The sequence below is a fragment of the Strix aluco genome, chromosome 3 (assembly GCF_031877795.1).
Source record: "Strix aluco isolate bStrAlu1 chromosome 3, bStrAlu1.hap1, whole genome shotgun sequence".
NCBI classification, from domain to species: domain Eukaryota; kingdom Metazoa; phylum Chordata; class Aves; order Strigiformes; family Strigidae; genus Strix; species Strix aluco.
Genome location: NC_133933.1, coordinates 113,046,546 through 113,065,016, shown reverse-complemented (window position 1 = coordinate 113,065,016; position 18,471 = coordinate 113,046,546). Strand labels below are relative to the sequence as shown.

Here is an 18,471-nt window from a genome sequence, read left to right as displayed (position 1 = left end):
ATATTTGAACTGGCATTTCCTGAGCTTACGAAGAATGAAGCACTCTGTTTTACTTACATGAATAAGGATGCTCTATATCTCATGTATAAATATTAATTTTTTACAGTTCTTCTCTGTGACATAAGACAGTGTAAAACTCACAGCTAGGGAGAAGTTCTGCTGCTAACCTGAAACCTGTCACAAGGGAAAATCATGTCAGCTGTCAGGGCGCAGCAAGGACCAGCTAGCTGGTCCCCAAGCGATGGTGAACCAGGAGCGGAGTAGGCTAACAGGGCAGGCGGGAGCAGCACCTTCCACCAAGGAATCAGGACGTGGAGTGGCAAATCCGGCTGGTGATCAGGGTCAGACATCGTCCAGTGCTCTCCAGGGACATCCACAGCTACACAGGGCTCTCACCAGCAATGGAACTCCCCTTGGACTCAGCCAGCTAAATGCTTTACTTTTGCCAAGTCATCTCCTAGAAAGGGGATGCACGTCTTGCCCTGACATCAGTAATACAGCCACACAGCCTTAGCAGCTAAAGGTGTGAAATATAGTTGAATGAAACATGCATTTTATGTAAAGAAGTCATTCAAGAGCATGAATGGGTGACTATATAAAAAAAAAACCAAAACAACTCTGTTATTGTTGCCTTCTTAAAGTACACCAACATGCCCCTTATTTATTAAGGGCTATGGGGAAATATTTCTGAAGAAAAATCATCCATCAAAAGTAAAGCATACAGGAACAGTCTGGGAAATCTCAGTGCATGCTTGCCAGACAGACATGTTCCAAAGGCTTCCATAGAGCCACACAAAATGAGTAATGATATTACTCATTTGATACTACTCATTTAATTTTTTCCTAAAAGAATAGCTCCAAATTCCACTGAGAGTAATGGAAATCTTACCATGCATGTCAGCAGGCTTCGTGCAGGCTGAGCACTACATGCACTATTGATCTCCAGTTCCAGCAAGGGACTACCTATGGGGGTCAGCAACAGGAAGGTGAAAGAAGTGATGGAGGGCTCATTCATTTCCAATCCCTCCATCATTTCTTGCCCAGTTCCTCAAAGGGGTAAATATCAGATGTGCAGTCTTTGCTCCCTGCAGAACAGCTAGAGACCCTACACACTAGTCTTGTTCCCCTTGCTCAAATGGTGAAATAAGGACTGTTGCAGCCAATGTACACTACACTGATGATACAACTAATTTCTTTTCTATCTTGTATATCAAGAGCTGCAAAAATATATCCTGAAGAACATGAAAACTGGGGGAAATAAATGTTTTTTCCATTGTCTTTATTTTTCATCTTAAATTTTAATAGAAATTGAGACTGCTTAAAAGCTTTACACATCAAGGCAACCTTTATAGACGTGGTGTGACTTCCAGCGAAAATAGGAGCATTTGTCATCTGAAGAAGCTTCCCACCCCCTCAAAAGGCCTCTTTTCACATTTCTGAGGAAATCAAACATTACAACAGAGACTTTCAAAACCTGTGTGAAAAATAAATGGTTAGCAACTTCAGCACATACATAACGATGGAGCTCCAGATATCTATAACTCAGGTTTGGACTGTTTTAATATAGCTACAATGAGTTGACAAAAGTATGTTGGAGATTTAAATGGTTTCTGAGGATTTCTATAGCAGGCAGGAAACAATCATGATATTCAAAAGGTGCTATTCTAAACAAACAAATTGCTCCACTGGAATTGTTAGCTCCCTGCAAATTCTCTAAAGAGTCTTTGAATATTAGTGTAGAACTATATTCACATTATTTAATAGATTTCAATATACAGTTGGAAGAATGCCTAATATATATGAATCATACCTACCTTTATTAGAAAGAAAGTAAAACAATCAAACATTCATTTCTTAGAGTGATTGCTCTGGAGCTGGGCTGATATTCAAACACTATAGGAATTTGCTACTGGTCTTCAAAATTAATAGCAAACATATATATATAATGGATTCAAATTCACAGAGTAAATATAGCAAGCAAAATGGTTTGTTTTCTTAGGTATACAATAATAGCATTATATCAAATATTGTCAGACTCTGTGAATATGAACAGAATTGTATGATCATTGATTGTTTATATACCATGGCATTGTAGAGTCAATATGAGTTACTCTTGCCTTGCTGTAGGGATATCTCTGGCACCACATGCCACATCCACTGTGAATATCCTGTAAACCGATCTCCCATAATGATCAGATACGTAATTTGATTACTATGTTATACAAAGGATCATTTCTCCTTAAAAATAATCTTAAAACACTTTGCAAGGTATTCCTGAAAAAAAACAGTCAGAGATTTTGCAGTCATCTTTCCATGCCTAACAGCAACATAAGATGTCATGCAACTGACTCCTAAGGAGATCCAAAGTAATTCATCATTTCCTTTGTGAAATTATGTTGTTGTTTTTTTAAATATACATCACATTTTCCATCACATGCAATTGTAAATTGGGTACATAAATTATTTGTGCAAAATTACTTATTACGGCTATACACATAATCAGGAAAATTTTGGAAACTTTTGCTGCTTTTCAGAGGGTCATGCTTACAATCTCAGTAAACATGTAAGCAGTTTTCCTACCAAAAGGATCTACTAGTTAAACCATTTTTATGATATTCGTTGTCTATTTATGAAGTCTGCCTTAAATTGTGGAAGGCTGGTATTTTGTTTGTTTTGTAACAAGATGCACCAAGATCATATAATATGGACTGTGAAACGCATTTACTTTAAGAAATTTTGGGGGGCCTGAAATAGTTTGTGCACTTAATTATTCTTAACTAAAGAATTCAGAAAACCAAAATCTTACTTTTACCTTTAGCCAACCCCAAAACACCCATCTGGCTGGGATCCCTCTTTCAGTACTAAATTATAAGAACTTTATCCTCCCTCAGCACTAAAACTTAGTTTACTTAAGTGCCTCCTTGTCATACATCTGTGAACAGTGTAATAAAGAAACATTACAAAATTGGTAGGACTCCTGATTTGTTGATTTGCTTTGGCTGTTTTTAAAAAAAAGTTTAACACCTTCACATCCAAAAGACAGTATTATTCGTACTTATTATTTGGAGTATACAAAATACTTGTCTTGTTGCTGAAATATCCCTGTAGCACTACAAGCAATTAACATTTATAACTACAAGTTTTGCTAAGATAAAAGAATATCAGGAATCTACTTCTTCAGAAATAATCATTCTAACAACTAGAGACCAAGTTCTGCCTTCCTGTACAGTCATGCAATCACATTTGTTAACTGTTGTGAGGGCAGAATTTAGCCCCAAAACACATCTTTTATCTAAATACATATATTTTCCTACAGAAAAAACAAGCTATATCTTATCACTGCTCTTCCCTTCTGAAGGGTAAATACTGATATTTGAAATACCTAAATTGTATTTACAGCTGTACAACACTGATGCCACATACTTGCAAAATATCTCTTGTACTCTATAAACATGGGGTAACTTGTACAATTGGCTTAAAAACTTGTCTTAAAATAAGGAACAGACAAGCTTAGACATTTTCTTTGTCAAATTCACACACAAAATACATGGTAATATGACACGCAACATCATTCCACCCTCCAGACGCCACCATCTCCACACAGTCCTCCTCATCATAAGCATTGTTGGGCTCCCCACTGCGCCATTTGTTGAAGGTTTGCATGGGCGATCTGTCAGAATAGACAAAATTTCCCTCTTTCTCTAGGTCGTTAATCCCTATGAAAACTCTGGTGAGCCCGGCTTGGTTGATGTACGAGGCAATCAGATTGTTGGCAGTCTCATCCTTGGGCATGCTCAGCGTCCCTCCTCTTCCATGGCAGTAGAGCTGGGCTTCCTTGTATCGTTTCTCTTCCTTGACCAGCAGATATATCTTATTATCTGTCTCACGCACACCAGCAACAGCTGCGGGGGAGGGCAGTGCTGAAAAGTGAGCACTCGCATTTCTATAAACCAAGTTACTGTACACCCCAAAATAGTTTCACAAATCAGATGTGGAACGGTGATGCTCTCTACAAGCAATTACACCGGTAAAGTGAGGCAAAAAGAAAGGAAAATATTTACATAACATTAACCTACCATTTTTTATGAACTTTAGTTCTGTTGTCAGCTGGGCCACCTGGATATCCATCTCACCAATAGCCTTCCTTAGCTGGCTGCACTCACAGGGGATGCCTGTGAAGTAATACAGACACCCCAAAATCAAAAAGCTATCTAATTTCAATCATTCCAATAATTATCTAAACAATTTTATGAAAAGGTCCAGCCTGGAAGCCCTGGAGGGGGCTGTCTTGCAAATAACAGACAGAAACCTAGAGCCTTCACTACCCTGCACCATCATATGGTTCTTATGGGTGTGTGGGCCTATCCAGAACAGCTCAGTTCACTTCCCGTGAAGCTTCAGCCCTGCATGATCAGTATCAACCTAAACACAGACAGATATTCCCTGCAAAAAAAAAATTGCTTTTTTTTTAACTAGAAACATTTGTCAAAATTTCCCATTTTGAGTAAAATTATTCTCCTCAGTCTTCTCCAAAGAGCACTTTTTCCACAGCAAAAATCTACACAGCACATTGTTCACCTGTTCCTCACGAAGAACATAACACAGCAGATCCAAAAGGCTAATGTTCCAACCATATAATGCACATAATTACCTGCAAAATATAGTTCTGTACTTTTGAAAGTACTTCTTCCAATAAAATAAGACAATAGAAAACCATCTATTAACCCAAATTGATATTGGTTTGACAAGGATAATCTGAATGAGAATACTAAAAGGATAATTGTTACATCTATGAGCTCAAATCTCAAAACGAGGATCAATTAGAGTTTCCAGTTCTGTGTGTAATTATTCAAATCTGCATTTGACTACCCAATTACTCAGCTTAGGTGTCTAAATCAGTCTAAGCACAGGGTACTTACACTGCAAAGCTGTGCTTGATGACTATGTATATGGTACTCTGGCTCAAGAATTAAGAGTGACAAATTATGTTCTCATGAGTAAACTAATCAGTGCACGTCTAGTGCACCCTGTCAGGAAGGGATGAATTGGGTAAAATCCTAATCTGCCACTTTTGTAAGGCTTACAGTTCTTATGTCAGGCTTTCGCCTTTTTCTCTGGAACATCTGTATTCCTGGTAATGGCCTGCTCCTCTAACAATAATCCATGGAGGGGCAGGAGCTTTCAACCTGTTCTTTTGAGTTGGCTGGAAGCCAGATTGGGATATGCAGAGATGTCCCTTTGTACTGGTGATGAATGATACAGACGGTCGCACTTCAGTCCCCGCTAGTCTTCTGGAGTGATCACACCTCTGAGGAGCTCTGAGACATTGTTTCAACAAATACACTACAAGTCCTGCAATTACTGCAGCTTCAATAATTTTAAGTAATTTGAAAATATTACAGTGAAATATTACAGTGCCTATACAAATATTTAATCTTTCATTATTTCCCCCAGTATGTAAACAGACATGTATTTTTGGTGATGATGCATGCATCTTGTAAAATCCTTTGCATATACAAAAGGTGTCATGGATTACCTGGGTCACCATTAGGACCTGGTGGTCCTATGTCACCGTTATCTCCTTTTTCACCTAAAAACATGAAAAATAATATAAATTTAAGGCAGCTTTTCTGGTCAACAGTTCATTTAGCACTTATTTTTTCTCTAGCATTCAAATGCAGAAAGTAGAAATATACCCAAATAAAAATAAAGATTTTTCTGTTCTAGTTTTTCCACAACAAAGGCCAGCGAAAGCTATGAAACTTGGAACACAAAGAATATATACCAATATCCATTTTTTGACATTCATGAACTTCACAGCACCAATAAATTCAGATGCCCAGAAAAGGTCTGAATATGCTACGCTGATGCACAGATTCATAATCTAGATGCTTAAGTAAACATTGGTCCAAATGACTTAAAGTCACATAGGAAGACTATGGGGTAGGCAAGATTAGAATTCAAGTCTTCTGGCTCTTAAAAGTCTGCCAACATACAGTGCATCTTCCCATCTGCTTCTCTTAACTGTCCACACTCGTGTGATGATGCACAAAGTTCTTTATTTAGCCTTAAAGCAGGATTTTCACCCTGCTTTAAGGCTAAATATACTGCTGTCAGAGCGAAAGGTACCTGGCTGAGAGATCTCAGTCACCTGGTTGACTACAGTGTGAGAAGCTCTGAGACTTGTTAACCATTTTTCAAGACCCTAAACTTTTCTCAAACATAAATGATCACAGATTTTTCATCTAAAACACAAATAGGGAAACAATTGAACTAAGCATACCTTTCGAACCAATAGGACCGATTTTTCCATGCCGTCCCATGCTGCCTTTCTGTCCTTTGTCCCCCATTTCTCCTACACATAACAGAAAGACAAAAGACACAAGGTAGCAACGTAGTCTGATTCATTCAGATTCTAGCATGCCTGTAATATCGGTTTTTACAATGAGCAAAACGACACTATATGCCCCATATTCATTGAACTTCAGAAGTCCAGCTCACTCCTTGTGAAGAACTTAACACATAACAACCTAGACAGTGATTTAATCTTTGCAAAGCAATTGACATTAATGAGGCATGCAGGTGCAAATGAGAATGGATCTTTGCTGAGAGTCACTGGAAAAGCTTTTGCAAACTTCTCTCAGGTGATCATTCCAGAATCATACTAAAAATGAGAGGGGGTTGCATTCAAACATGGATCAGTGGATTAAAACTATCATGGAGATGAGAAGACCTAAAGGATCCAAGCACAACTGACAATTTCATCTAATACAATAGCTCCACTGTAGCTGAGGGTTGAATTTAGTCTTAATGACTTATTTAAACAATATAAACACCATGGAAGCAGTCACATTCTCATTATTTGCTCTTGCACTTGAAGATTACATTAATGAAAAATGAAAATTAATGGAAATCTTACATAGACAAATAGACACAAACACATGCATATGTTCATACAAAGTCTGACTCAAACCAGCAATGCTGAATGTTATTAATTTTAAAGACAGTTTTACAGAATATTTCAAACTGCAGTTGTAGCAAAGGAACCACTAAAAAATCATTTTCCTCAGCTGTGTTTTTACAAATAAAAGGTAACTATCGACCTCTTAAGGTCAAATGAAATTGTCAACAAATCTGCATGAACCAGCCATCGACACCTATCTGTGTCCACCAGGCATACCCAGAAATCTAATGTAAGACAGCTTGATTCACTTACTTTGTCTGACTTTGACCTCTTTTCTATTAGTTGTACTTTCCTGTGTGATATAAAGTGAATATTAGAATGGCTTCAGGAGAAACAGAATTTGCACTGGAACAAGCAGTTCCTTTGCCATCACTGTCTTCACAAACCAAACTGAAGCACTGTTACTAATAAAATGTGTGCCACAGTCCAAGTATTGATGTCATTGATCTGAGCTCCTGCAGAGCTCAAATAATAAAACAGATAAAAATGTCTGTTACGTCATACATTTTTTTCTGGATGACATTTCTCAAACATTATGAAAAATAATTATCTTAATGGTGTGAATCTGAGAGAAGAACTTTAGCCTGTAATAGCAAAGCCTTATTCAACCCCATGTCTACAGAACTCATCTACAAGTTTAGGGGATCAGCAGTTGAAATTAATAAGTAGTAGTCACCCAATAAAGTAAATACAAGCAGGCTTACACATGACTGAAGGTTTTGGCTTAAACCAAGCCGTTTATAGTCAATAAACTCTATGTAGTCTAAGTTTGTCAGATTATTATTTCTAAATGCTACTTTGGTTCTGGCACTGGTTTAGAGAGGATTCCCTGGTTTGTTTTAGGTAGACTTTGAGACCTATGAAATAAGACCTGTCATTTTGTTACACTCACTATGTAGTGACTGTGGCAGTTTGCCTGATGCTGCAGTTCCTACGGCCCAAGAAGCTTCAAGAAATAATAGAGCATCTGAGTGTACATTGGTGATACCCTTTCCTGGGTGCAACACCTGAGCAAATCAATGCTCTGCCATCAGATTTCGACCTCATATATATAGCTTCACTTTCAGAACAGATTCATGGCTTGCCTTAAAGATGCAATCTGTTGGGCTATGCAGGTTATAAAGGTACTGATGCTACCATTTTTTCCATATTTATCCAATATAGATAGTATATTGAGAGGATATTTCCTTGAAAATCTCTAAAGTATCAGCTTGCAATGAGTTTATCAAGTTGCTCTGAAAGTGACCTTTCTTGATTTGGATATTTATGAACGGGGATTACCATAACAGATCATCAGATGTTTGAATGCTTTCTCTTTTCAGGCTGCTACATCTGAAATTAAATAAACACGAAGACCTAATGCATAAATAAAATACAATATATAAAATTATTTCACTTTCCTTCTCATCAATACTGACCAGAAAACGAACTACTTCACAGTAATAGCTAGTAAAAGCTACGTGACCTGCTCAGAAGTGAAAGTGTGTTATCTCAAACAACGAAGACATACATTAAGTCTCCTGTGCTCATTAAAAGAACTGTTTGGATTTGGTTTTCTCTTATAGTGACTAACCCTTGCTTCTACTCCAGGGGCTTGCTTATTCTGCTTCTTCTGCAGAATAAATCACAAGGTTTCAAGAGAGACCCATCTGCCTTGAGGGTTTCAAAAGTTTTAATACCTTTTGTACAGTCCTTTTTAGTGTCTCTATGATTGCCAAAAACGCTGTCTAAAGAGTCTTAATGAAATCAGGAAGTGAGAGCTGGAAAGAAATGAGGACAATGAAAGAAATTAAGTCTCCATAGACCAAAAGTAGGAAATCTAACTGAAAGTTTGAATGGAGAATATGAAGCAAGCCATCTGTCATCTCTCAGATGAAGGTCGTATACGCTGGAACCAATTATAGAAGACTTAAAGGATTTTGGACGGAACTGAAGAGAGACAAATTCTAAATTATCTTCTTGGTGGCCTTTTCAGGCCCACAAACAAGAGAAGAAATAAAACACCAGAGGTGAATGGTGGACCACACAACCAGTGAAAAAATGAGGGTTTTGCCTCTGTGCAACACTATAGATGGTGGTTTTGTATACATTATGGCCAATCTCTTCAGATGGGATTAATTGGAACAGATAAGAAGGTGTAAAACTACTTAAAAAAACCCCAAAGGTGTCAAAAAGACAAATTCAGCAGAAACACAAATTCACCCTGTCACAGACAAATTGAACTGAGTCATGTCAAACAGAAGAGAGCAGCAGTTTACTTTCCAAACTTAAAGATTTGAAGACAAATCAGATTATAAAAATTCCTCATGATTTGACATACTGGACATCATGGACACCTACCTAACAATGAAAGTAGAAGTGCATCAAACCAGACCAAAAGCCTCTTGACACTAGTGCCATCTTTGACAGCAATCTGCTAAGGATACTTAGAAAAAGAATGTAAGATATAGAGCAAGATTACACTGTCTTTCCCTCAATGTACCTCCTTAGTCCTGCAACAGTCAGTATTCCCAATGCAAATATTTAGCCTGACTTGAATGAGAATAGTATTTTTAAAGGATATAATGATGTTATGGTATGGTAGTAACCTACATTCAGGACACTTAATTTTTAAATTTTTAAAAGTATTGGCAACCGGAAATTAGAAAATTTGGAATACACCAATAGACTATGGTACTGCTTTACACTAAATAATCTGAATTATCCACACCACTGAAAGTTGGTGAGTGGCTAGCAAACAGTGGTTACAACACAGTTACATCTTATATGAACAAACAGTGGATAATCCCAGGTGGCATTTTATGTAGTTGGGGCAAATTAATTTCACCCAGTATTTGCCACCTGGAAGTTAGGTTTTTAGTCTAAGCTATTTATCTAAATTCCCTTGGTAGGCAATGGAGAAATAAACATCTCTCAGTAGTGATCCATCCCACTCATGTTAGACAGGTATCTTAATGACAAAGTGAAACTTTAAAAGCCTTGCATAACAAACAGGGGGAAAAAAAGAGGAAACTATTGTCAATCCATACAGACTAGAAATCAGAAAGGCTAGAAAATTTGCAAAGGAAGCTAAAGATAGCAAGAAAAAATCCAAACTAGAAGGCAGCAGAAAAGTTTAAAGTACACTCAAAACAAAAGAAATGGAAATAGTATGGCCCATTCCTGAATGGGCAAGCTTATATAAAGATGCACATAAACACAAATAAGTGCCCTTATGAAACACATATATTGCCAGAATTACATTAACAACATAATACCAAGCTTGTTCAGACCAGTGGTCCCTCTAGCCCAAGACTTTGAGTCCCACAGTGGCAGCAGAAGGTGTGATACAGGAAGATCACACAACCCCAGCCACTATCTGCAGTCCATTGCAGATGGAGTTGCTGAATCAGTCCCCCAGCAGTTCCAGCGAGTGCCTTATAGTTCAGGTATGATGGGATCTGGTGCTTCTGTAACCTCGACCATATACTCTTCAGACTACTCTGTACAGATGCAAGTCTCAACCTGTCCAGTTTTTCCTTATGAGGCAGCTCCTCCATCTTCATCACATTTCTGGTTCTTCTCTCTGACCTCTCATGTCCTTCTTGAGAGACAGAGGCCAGAACCACACTCATTACTTGAGACAGTGCATGTCAGGCTTTTATGCAGCAAAAATGAGTTTCCCATTTTGTCCTTGGTATCTTTTCTGATGATGGGCAGTGTTTTGTTGTCTTTGCGGCTGCTGCTAATGACTTCAGAGCAGTTCTTGAGTTTTAAGTGACAGTTCTAGTTTTTGGCATTGTGTATGTACGGATTAAATTATGCATTTCTAATGTCCCTAGGCAAAATATTTATTTACACTGAAGGCCATCTGCCATCTTTTTTCCACTCAGTTTAGCATGGATTTTCTCAAAATCCTGTTGAGTTCAGGTGGAACTGAAAGACAGTTCTGAATCAGATACCCACAACTGTCAATGTCAGGACTTTTATATGGAATCCTGCCTGCAGTACTCCTTAGCGAGCAATAAATTCATGTAAAAGTTGACTCAGAAATGTAAAGGATTGATTGATTACATATTAATGAGCAATCAGTAATACTAAAATATAAATTAAGATATTATTACCTCTCTTTAGAACTTGATTATACAAATGACTGAGCACTCTGGCTCCAATCCAGTTAAATTAATGAGTCTTCTCTCCTGCTTGAGAGGCTATGCTTGTACTAGTAAACTAAATGCCTGGGACTGTTCCCTGGCAGCGGGAACCAGGTGGCCGAGAATGGTACATTCCACAATATTAAATTGTCTTACTCCTCAAGCCAGGATAATGACTTGCAAGCTGCTCATTGTGTTAGCTCCCAGAACGTACCCAAGAATTGCCTGGGAAAGTGTTAGCTGGCAAAGGCCAAAATCACTGTGCTAACACTGCAAAGGTAGAGACAGTTGAGTTCCACGCAAGCCTAAGAATAGTGTGTGGCTCTACTTCACATACCATTATAATTAAGTAGAAACGAAGTACAAAGTATAAAGGCTGAAATTAAAATGCTAAAATAATTTATTTTCAAATGGTTATGGCTCTAAGAAAATTAAAATGTCCTGAAGAATACATTTTTAATGTGCTGTTCCTTTGATTATGCATTTCAACAGTAAATTCACCCTCTCCTCCTTCTTTTGATTGCCATAAGCAGAATCCATGCTACTCTGGGAATATTCACAGTATTGTATTGTTATTGAAATATATGTGTGGAATTTGTATACATGGGAGTTATGGCCTCACAGATTGGATCATGACTCAGTTAACTGAGTTCACTCCCAACATGTGAGTGTGCAGTACCGCAATCAGTGCAAGCAGAGAAGTTATATCTATTAACTTCACACCCCAAAACTTGCACTGCAGTACATGCTACTTTCATCTGCATCAGCCATTGTACTTGATACAGTGCTCTGTGCTTTACATAAGGCCAACACAGTTTCATATTCTGCTGACATGCTATGCATCATAATTGACCTATACAATTAATTAAAAGCAATGAGGAAAGTAAGTGGAATTTAACCTTAATCAGTGCCCAAAGACATCAGGATGTCTGATGTCACCCTGAAACATCAGGACACTCAGAACCAGATTTATTTCAGGTAAGCACCATAAAGTTTTAAGGTTTGTCAGTTTCTGAACTACCCAAATCTGGAAATATCATGAGGAAAGGATATGATAAAAACATTTGCAGCACTTTCTAATCTTGAGGTGTTCATTTCAGATCAAATATACCATAAAAAACACATTTCTTTTGTAAGTTATTTGTTCACTGATTATTATATACCTAAGGAGTTCAAAGAAACTAAGCACATTTTCTTGAGAAATTAAACAAAGGGGAAAGGAAGAAAAAAAAAAGATTACTGTGATTCTGATCATGTAAATTAACACCAAAAGTAGAAAACCCTAAAAATGTTGCAAAAGAATTAGTTTCTCCCTCACGTAAACCATCACTTACTCAAATAGCAGAAAAATACAATAAAATTTAGCAGTTTCCATCAACAGAAGGAGCCAAATATCAGCCCAAGAAGACAACAATTATCAAGCTTCAATAGAAACACCAGGAGTCAAACACATGTTAACACTGTGACTGCAGTTTAACAGGCTACTGCACAGAAACAGGGCTGCTGTGATCATCCATGTGTGCTCTTAGAAAGGGGCAAATGCAAAATGAGGGAACAATTTTATCCATCTTTCATTATCCACTAAGCTATGTGTTAAGGACCTGAATCACAGGTCTAAGCTTCACACCAACTGAGATTTTAAAATACTTGGCCAGCACTTTAAAGGACATCAGTGGTATATGGCCATCAAGAGATCAAAAACAAAGCAAAAAAGCAAAGCCAACAGCAGGTCATGAGTGGATACTAATCTGTCCAGGAAAAAGGTGATGAACTGATTATTTCTGAGAACAACATTGTGAACAAATTATCAAACTCCAAATAATGCACAGTTCTTACTCCTCCATAAATAAGATGAACAACCAAATATGCAAAAGATGTCAGTGTGTTGGATAGTTCAGTGTTAGCAGCTCACATGATTTTTCCCAATAATATTGTTATATTTTATTTTTGCCTCAAAGTTCCAGCTTCTGGATAACAAATGGGAAAACCCTTGGACTGCTGGAAGAGAATATACAGTTGAGTCACTTTCATTCAGCTTGAGAGTCTAGAAAAGTATTTATGCATGAGCTTAACTTGAGGTCTGGGCACTACACATTGTCTGTGGAGGTTAACCAGAAACTGAAAGGTCAGGAGACTGAAAGATTTTTCTAGGTCAAGGCTGGATATCTGTCTGTGTCCCTTCCATATGGTAGAAATTACACCTGTGAAGTCTGTTTGCTTATCCGGTCAATGCTGGGACACTCAGAAAATACACTGAATAGAGTACTGTGATGAAATCTGGCACCATATAGTCCAAATTGTTTTTAAGGTAACAATTCATTTTTCTTTCAAGAAGCATTTGTGGAAAGGAGTCAATGAAGATAAATATCTACAAAATGTACATCATTAATGAAAAGATTATTTAATTACAATTCATTTTAAACCAGAACTTGTTTGTAGAAATTTCTTACTATGCTAAAATAAAGCTGTTTACCAAATACTTCAAGAACATACATGCATCAAGTCAAATCTGGATGCACAAAGGCAAGCAGAAAAAATATGTTGCTGCAGAAGCAGTAAGAAATTTTGCCTGTGTTTAATCTGAAAGCGCTGCCTGGAAAAATACCGATATAGTATGCATTCATATTCAATTTTCTTTCATCTCTTTTCTGTTTCAAGTATGTTTTCTTGCAGTGAATTTTCACTTCAGCGTTTCTTCTTTCAGTCTCATCAGAGTTTTGGACTTTTGGAGGTATGGAAAACTGGAAAATTACCGTTATTATTAATTAAGCATTCCTTATGAAAATGATTTTCCAAATAAATGCAATTTTGCAGTATAAAGTATATAAATGAAATGTTACATCATGGATTGGCCTGACTGAAAAAGAGTACTTCCACTTCTCAGATGTTCCAAAACATTTTGAATTGATTTGACAAAATGCCAAGCTAGAGAAACATGCCTGACAGTGCAATGGGAGAGGCTTTCAAGCTCCCCGTGAGAAAGCAGTATGACCAAGTGCCCACCTCAAACACTTGTAGAAAAGTGATCACAGCTTGAGAAACGAACAGGAGGAACTAAGAGTCCATTTAATGACATCAATCACCCAGGTATGATGGGACAGCCAGAACAACAGGAGTGCTGCAGTGGACGGATATTGGCTCTTTATGAAGGACAGGCAGAAAGACAAGGCAAGGGTTATGCTCTGCACAGTGGGCACCTCGAACGCATAGAGCTTTGTTTCCTAACAGGCAACTGGTCTGCATCTAACAGCATCTTCTGGGAGAGCAGCACCAGAAGGAGCAATCAGTCCAGAAAGTTCATCCGGGACAATTATCTAATGCAGGTAACTGGGTTTGCAGCTAGAGATGGTAGTCTCCTAGACCTCTTATTCACATACCCTCTGGCTGTGGATGTGACAGTGAACAGCAGCCTCGGCTGCAGTGACCATGACCACCTTCATGAGATGACAGCTTTCAAGATTCTGAGGTAAGTGAGGAAGGCAAGCAGCAGGATAAAAGCCCTAGACTTCTGGACTTTTGACTTGTTCTGGGAGCTTGTAGGCAGGATCCTACTGGAGGCTACTATGAAGTGCAAAGGGGCCCAGAAAGATCTTCTCAGTCTTAAGGAACAATTACCTTAAAGCATAAGAACTATCTATTGCAATGTGCAGGAAAATGAGCAGATATGGCAGACAGCCAGCTTGGCTGACCAGGGAACTGCTGGCTGAGACCAAATGCAGAAAGGAAGCATGCATGACATGGATACTGGGACAGGCTACTGAAGAGTACTACAGAAATACTCCCCAGGCATGCAGGGCTGAAGAGAGGAAGGCCAAAGTTCAGCTGGAGTTGAACTCAGTTATGTGTATGAAGGACAACAAGAAAGACAATACAGGTAAGTCAGCAGTAAAACAGAGACTGATGGGGGCTCTGATCAGGAGGAAGGCAACCTAGTGACAAAGGACACAGGAAACGCTAAGGTACTTAGTGCTTTCTTTGCCTTGGTCGCTACTGGCAAGGTCTGCCCTCTGGCCTCCCAGTTCTTCATGTTAGCAAAGATTTGGGGAGGACATGTGTCCTGCTACTAATGGTAGTGGATGACTGAGTTAGGGACTACTTCACGTGCATGTACACAGGCCCATGGCACCGGCCAGAAGGCATTCAAGGGTGCTGAGAGGGCTAGCTGATGCTGTTACAAGGCTGACAAAGTCTAATAATTAGCTGATAATGACTGCCATTCCTCAAGAACCAGTCCTTCATCAGTGACAGGAAGGAAGAAGTGGAAGGATCCTCTGTGAGTCTGCAAGAAACCCCAAGCTGGCAGGAGTGGTTGGTGCACTGGAGGGCAGCGCTGCCAGTCACGAGGAGCTTGACAAAGCTGCAGAAATGTGTTCACAGGAATATCATGAGTTCAGCCAGACACTACGTTCCTCACCTGCAACACATTGATGAAGGCTGGCCAATGGCTGGCTAAAAAACTCCTTTACATAAAAGGACTGAGAGATTTTTGGGCCCTCATACAAGAGAAGCAAACGAGTCCAGCTGAGAAAGATGGTTTTATTTAGCTTAGAGTATGGAAAGGTAAGGGGGGAACCTAATTGCAGTCTTCCCCTACCTACAAGTGGTTTGTAGAGAAGATGCAGTCTTCTCTTATTAGAGACACACATCAAAAGGACAAGAGGTAACAATCACAAGTTACAACAAGAAAAATTTCAGTTGGCCCTAAGGAAAAGGTCTTTCATGATGACACCGGTGAACAGACCGATCAAAAAGGATGTGGAATCTCCATCCTTAGAGATTTTAAAAGTCTGCTGGACAAGACCCTAAGCAATCTGATCTAAATTTGAAGTCTGACCTGTTTCAAGCAGGAGATTGGACTAGATGAGCTCCTTATGACCTTTTAACCTAAATTATTCTGTTATACTTTAACTTCTCTTCATGCTGCATTACCTTGTAAGAGTTGAAATTTCAGTTTCCAGTATTTTTTATGAGTTGTCCTTGAAGGGTACATCTCCATAAGGGAAATACACTGACTGAAAACATGCACCCCTCATGGGAGTTATAAATTTTTCAGTGCATTGTAGGGGGAAGAGCTCTAGCTATGGATTTTGGTCCCAGGGAAAACTACAGGTATCAGACTCCCGTAATTGCCCAAAAGAACTACATAACAGATCATGCATCATCATAAGGAAGTATAAATTACCACTGTGATTGCTTTGAAAGGAAGCTTGTAAATTCAGTTCAGTAAAACTAGCTCCATCGTTCTGATGACAGGAATGTCAAATGTTTAATTTCAATATTGAAATAAAAGGGATTGACTACTCCTAATGTGAATTTTTCAGAATGTACATCTCCTGAAAAACTTATGAAGGTCAAATTTCCTCCTTGCTTCAGGAGAAAAACAAATGTGAAAAGGCAGAATTTCCTGCAGGACAGAAATGCCACGTTTCTCTCAGCTGTGTAACTGAATACTGTTGAGCACCATTCCTCTCAAGAGCTCCAAATATTTTTGAACTACAGTGAAAACAGCGTTACCACCATCTTTCCATAAATATTACTGAACTGTGATCCAAAAAATGTGGAATCACTCATGGCCATCTCTGCCTATAATGGCTTACTGCCTTCCCTCAATGGTTTTAATTAAGGTATTATGAGTGTTCACATTTACAAACAAAAGGAAACAAGAAAATTGAGCCTCATTATTTCTTCCCTCTGATCTACTATGAGATTTTTCATTTGCAGAAGGCAAATTATGAAGAAGACATTATGATGCCTTTCTTCACAAAGATGTTTCTAAAAAATCAAGAATTTTTTTTTTCCAAAATGAATCTTTCTGACCAGAAAGTAATAGTTAGTCTACAAATGAGTGCATACAGTTGTACTGGTTTTGGCTAGGATAGAGTTCATTTTCTTCATAGTAGCTAGTATGGGGCTATGTTTTGGATTTGTGCTGGAAACAGTGCTGATAATATCCAGGGATGTTTTAGCTATTGCTGATCAGTGCTTACACAGCACCAAGGCCTTTTCTGCTTCTCACACCACCCCACCAGTGAGTGGGCTGAGGGTGCACAAGAAGATGGGAGGGGACACAGCCGGGACAGCTGACCAAAGAGATATTTCGTATCATATGATGTCACACTCATCATATAAAGCTGGGGAAGAAGGAGGAAGGAGGGGACATTCGGAGTTATGGTGTTTGTCTTCCCAAGTCACCGTTACACATGATGGATCCCTGCTTTCCTGGAGATGGCTGAACACCTGCCTGCCAATGGGAAGTGGTGAATGAACTCCTTGTTTTGCTTTCCTCGCATGTGCAGCTTTTGCTTTACCTATTAAACTGCCTTTGTCTCAACCCAAGAATTTTCTCACTTTTACCTTTCTGATTCTTTTCCCCATCCCGCCCCAGGGGGGAGTGAGCAAGTGGCTGGGTGGGACTGAGCTGCCTACTGGGGTTAAAACACAACAACAGTACACAGAAATGCCCAAGTCACCCAGCAAAGGGAGAGAGGATCCCCGTCGTCATGGTCTCACAAGAAAAGGCAGCATTTGGTCAGGAATGACTTTCAAAATATCTTTAACAGTTACCTTTTTCTCCTGGAGGCCCAACTCTGCCTGGACGACCTGGAGCACCTTTCTCCCCCTTTTCTCCAGCCTCCCCTGTTGATACAAAAGGAAACAAAAAGAAGAATCATATTAAACCAGGACTATTTTCTGTTGGTGGCAGTGACAAGAGTGCCATTCTCCCCAGTGAAAATAAAAACCTACTATAACAAGAGGGGAAAAAAATAAAAGCAGATGCAATCTGACTTAACAGCTATACTTGATGCACCAAGAACAGTTTCCTGTAACTGGTGTAGACACTGACAAAACCAAAGTCAGTACATTACTGAAGTCTTATACAATGGGTCTAGTTTTGTGGATGTTACTCATATCATCAACCTCCAAAAAGCCCAACAGCACAACTGACTTAAGCAGAAACTTCAGAATTAGGCCCCAATTTAGCACATAAACTTCTGTGTCTGTGTTCACCAAACACTTTCTGGGTATCTGCTAAGGACATGCTTAAGTCTCAAGTGAAAATGGCTTAACTATAAACTCAAATTTAAAAAAAAAAAAGAAAAAAGTTTATGCCACTTACGGAAGTCTATAGGAAGGCGTTGCTACATCTGTCATTTAGAGAATAATTTTTAAGCATGAAAGAGTATCTCCTAATCAATATTCTCAGTTATATACTGTGCCTTTTAATCTCTATGGTACGAACCACTTTGCATTGTACTTACTTGCACATAGCTCACAGCACATTATTATATTCAGCATATTTACACATCAGTTTCTGTAAATGTTTGCCTCCCTGGTGCACTTCATTGGAAATCAGGGAATGCTTAGCTTGTTTCA

At 38.7% G+C, this 18,471-nt stretch overlaps 1 protein-coding gene across 2 annotated transcripts in view; it reads right to left on the bottom strand.

Moving 5' to 3' along the window:
* Nucleotides 1–1,262: 1,262 nt before the first annotated feature.
* COLEC11 (collectin subfamily member 11) overlaps nucleotides 1,263–18,471 on the bottom strand; it is a 39,614-nt gene continuing 22,405 nt past the window's right edge. The window contains exons 3-7 of one of the 2 annotated variants that reach the window (XM_074820799.1): nucleotides 17,662–17,733; nucleotides 6,284–6,355; nucleotides 5,537–5,590; nucleotides 4,077–4,172; nucleotides 1,263–3,920 (exon numbers count right to left, since the gene is read on the bottom strand). In XM_074820799.1, coding sequence (XP_074676900.1) covers nucleotides 3,511–3,920; nucleotides 4,077–4,172; nucleotides 5,537–5,590; nucleotides 6,284–6,355; nucleotides 17,662–17,733 — 704 coding nt within the window. In that variant the 3' untranslated portion in view covers nucleotides 1,263–3,510. The remainder of the gene's footprint in view (nucleotides 3,921–4,076; nucleotides 4,173–5,536; nucleotides 5,591–6,283; nucleotides 6,356–17,661; nucleotides 17,734–18,471) is intronic. The other variant, XM_074820800.1, reaches the window with a different exon arrangement.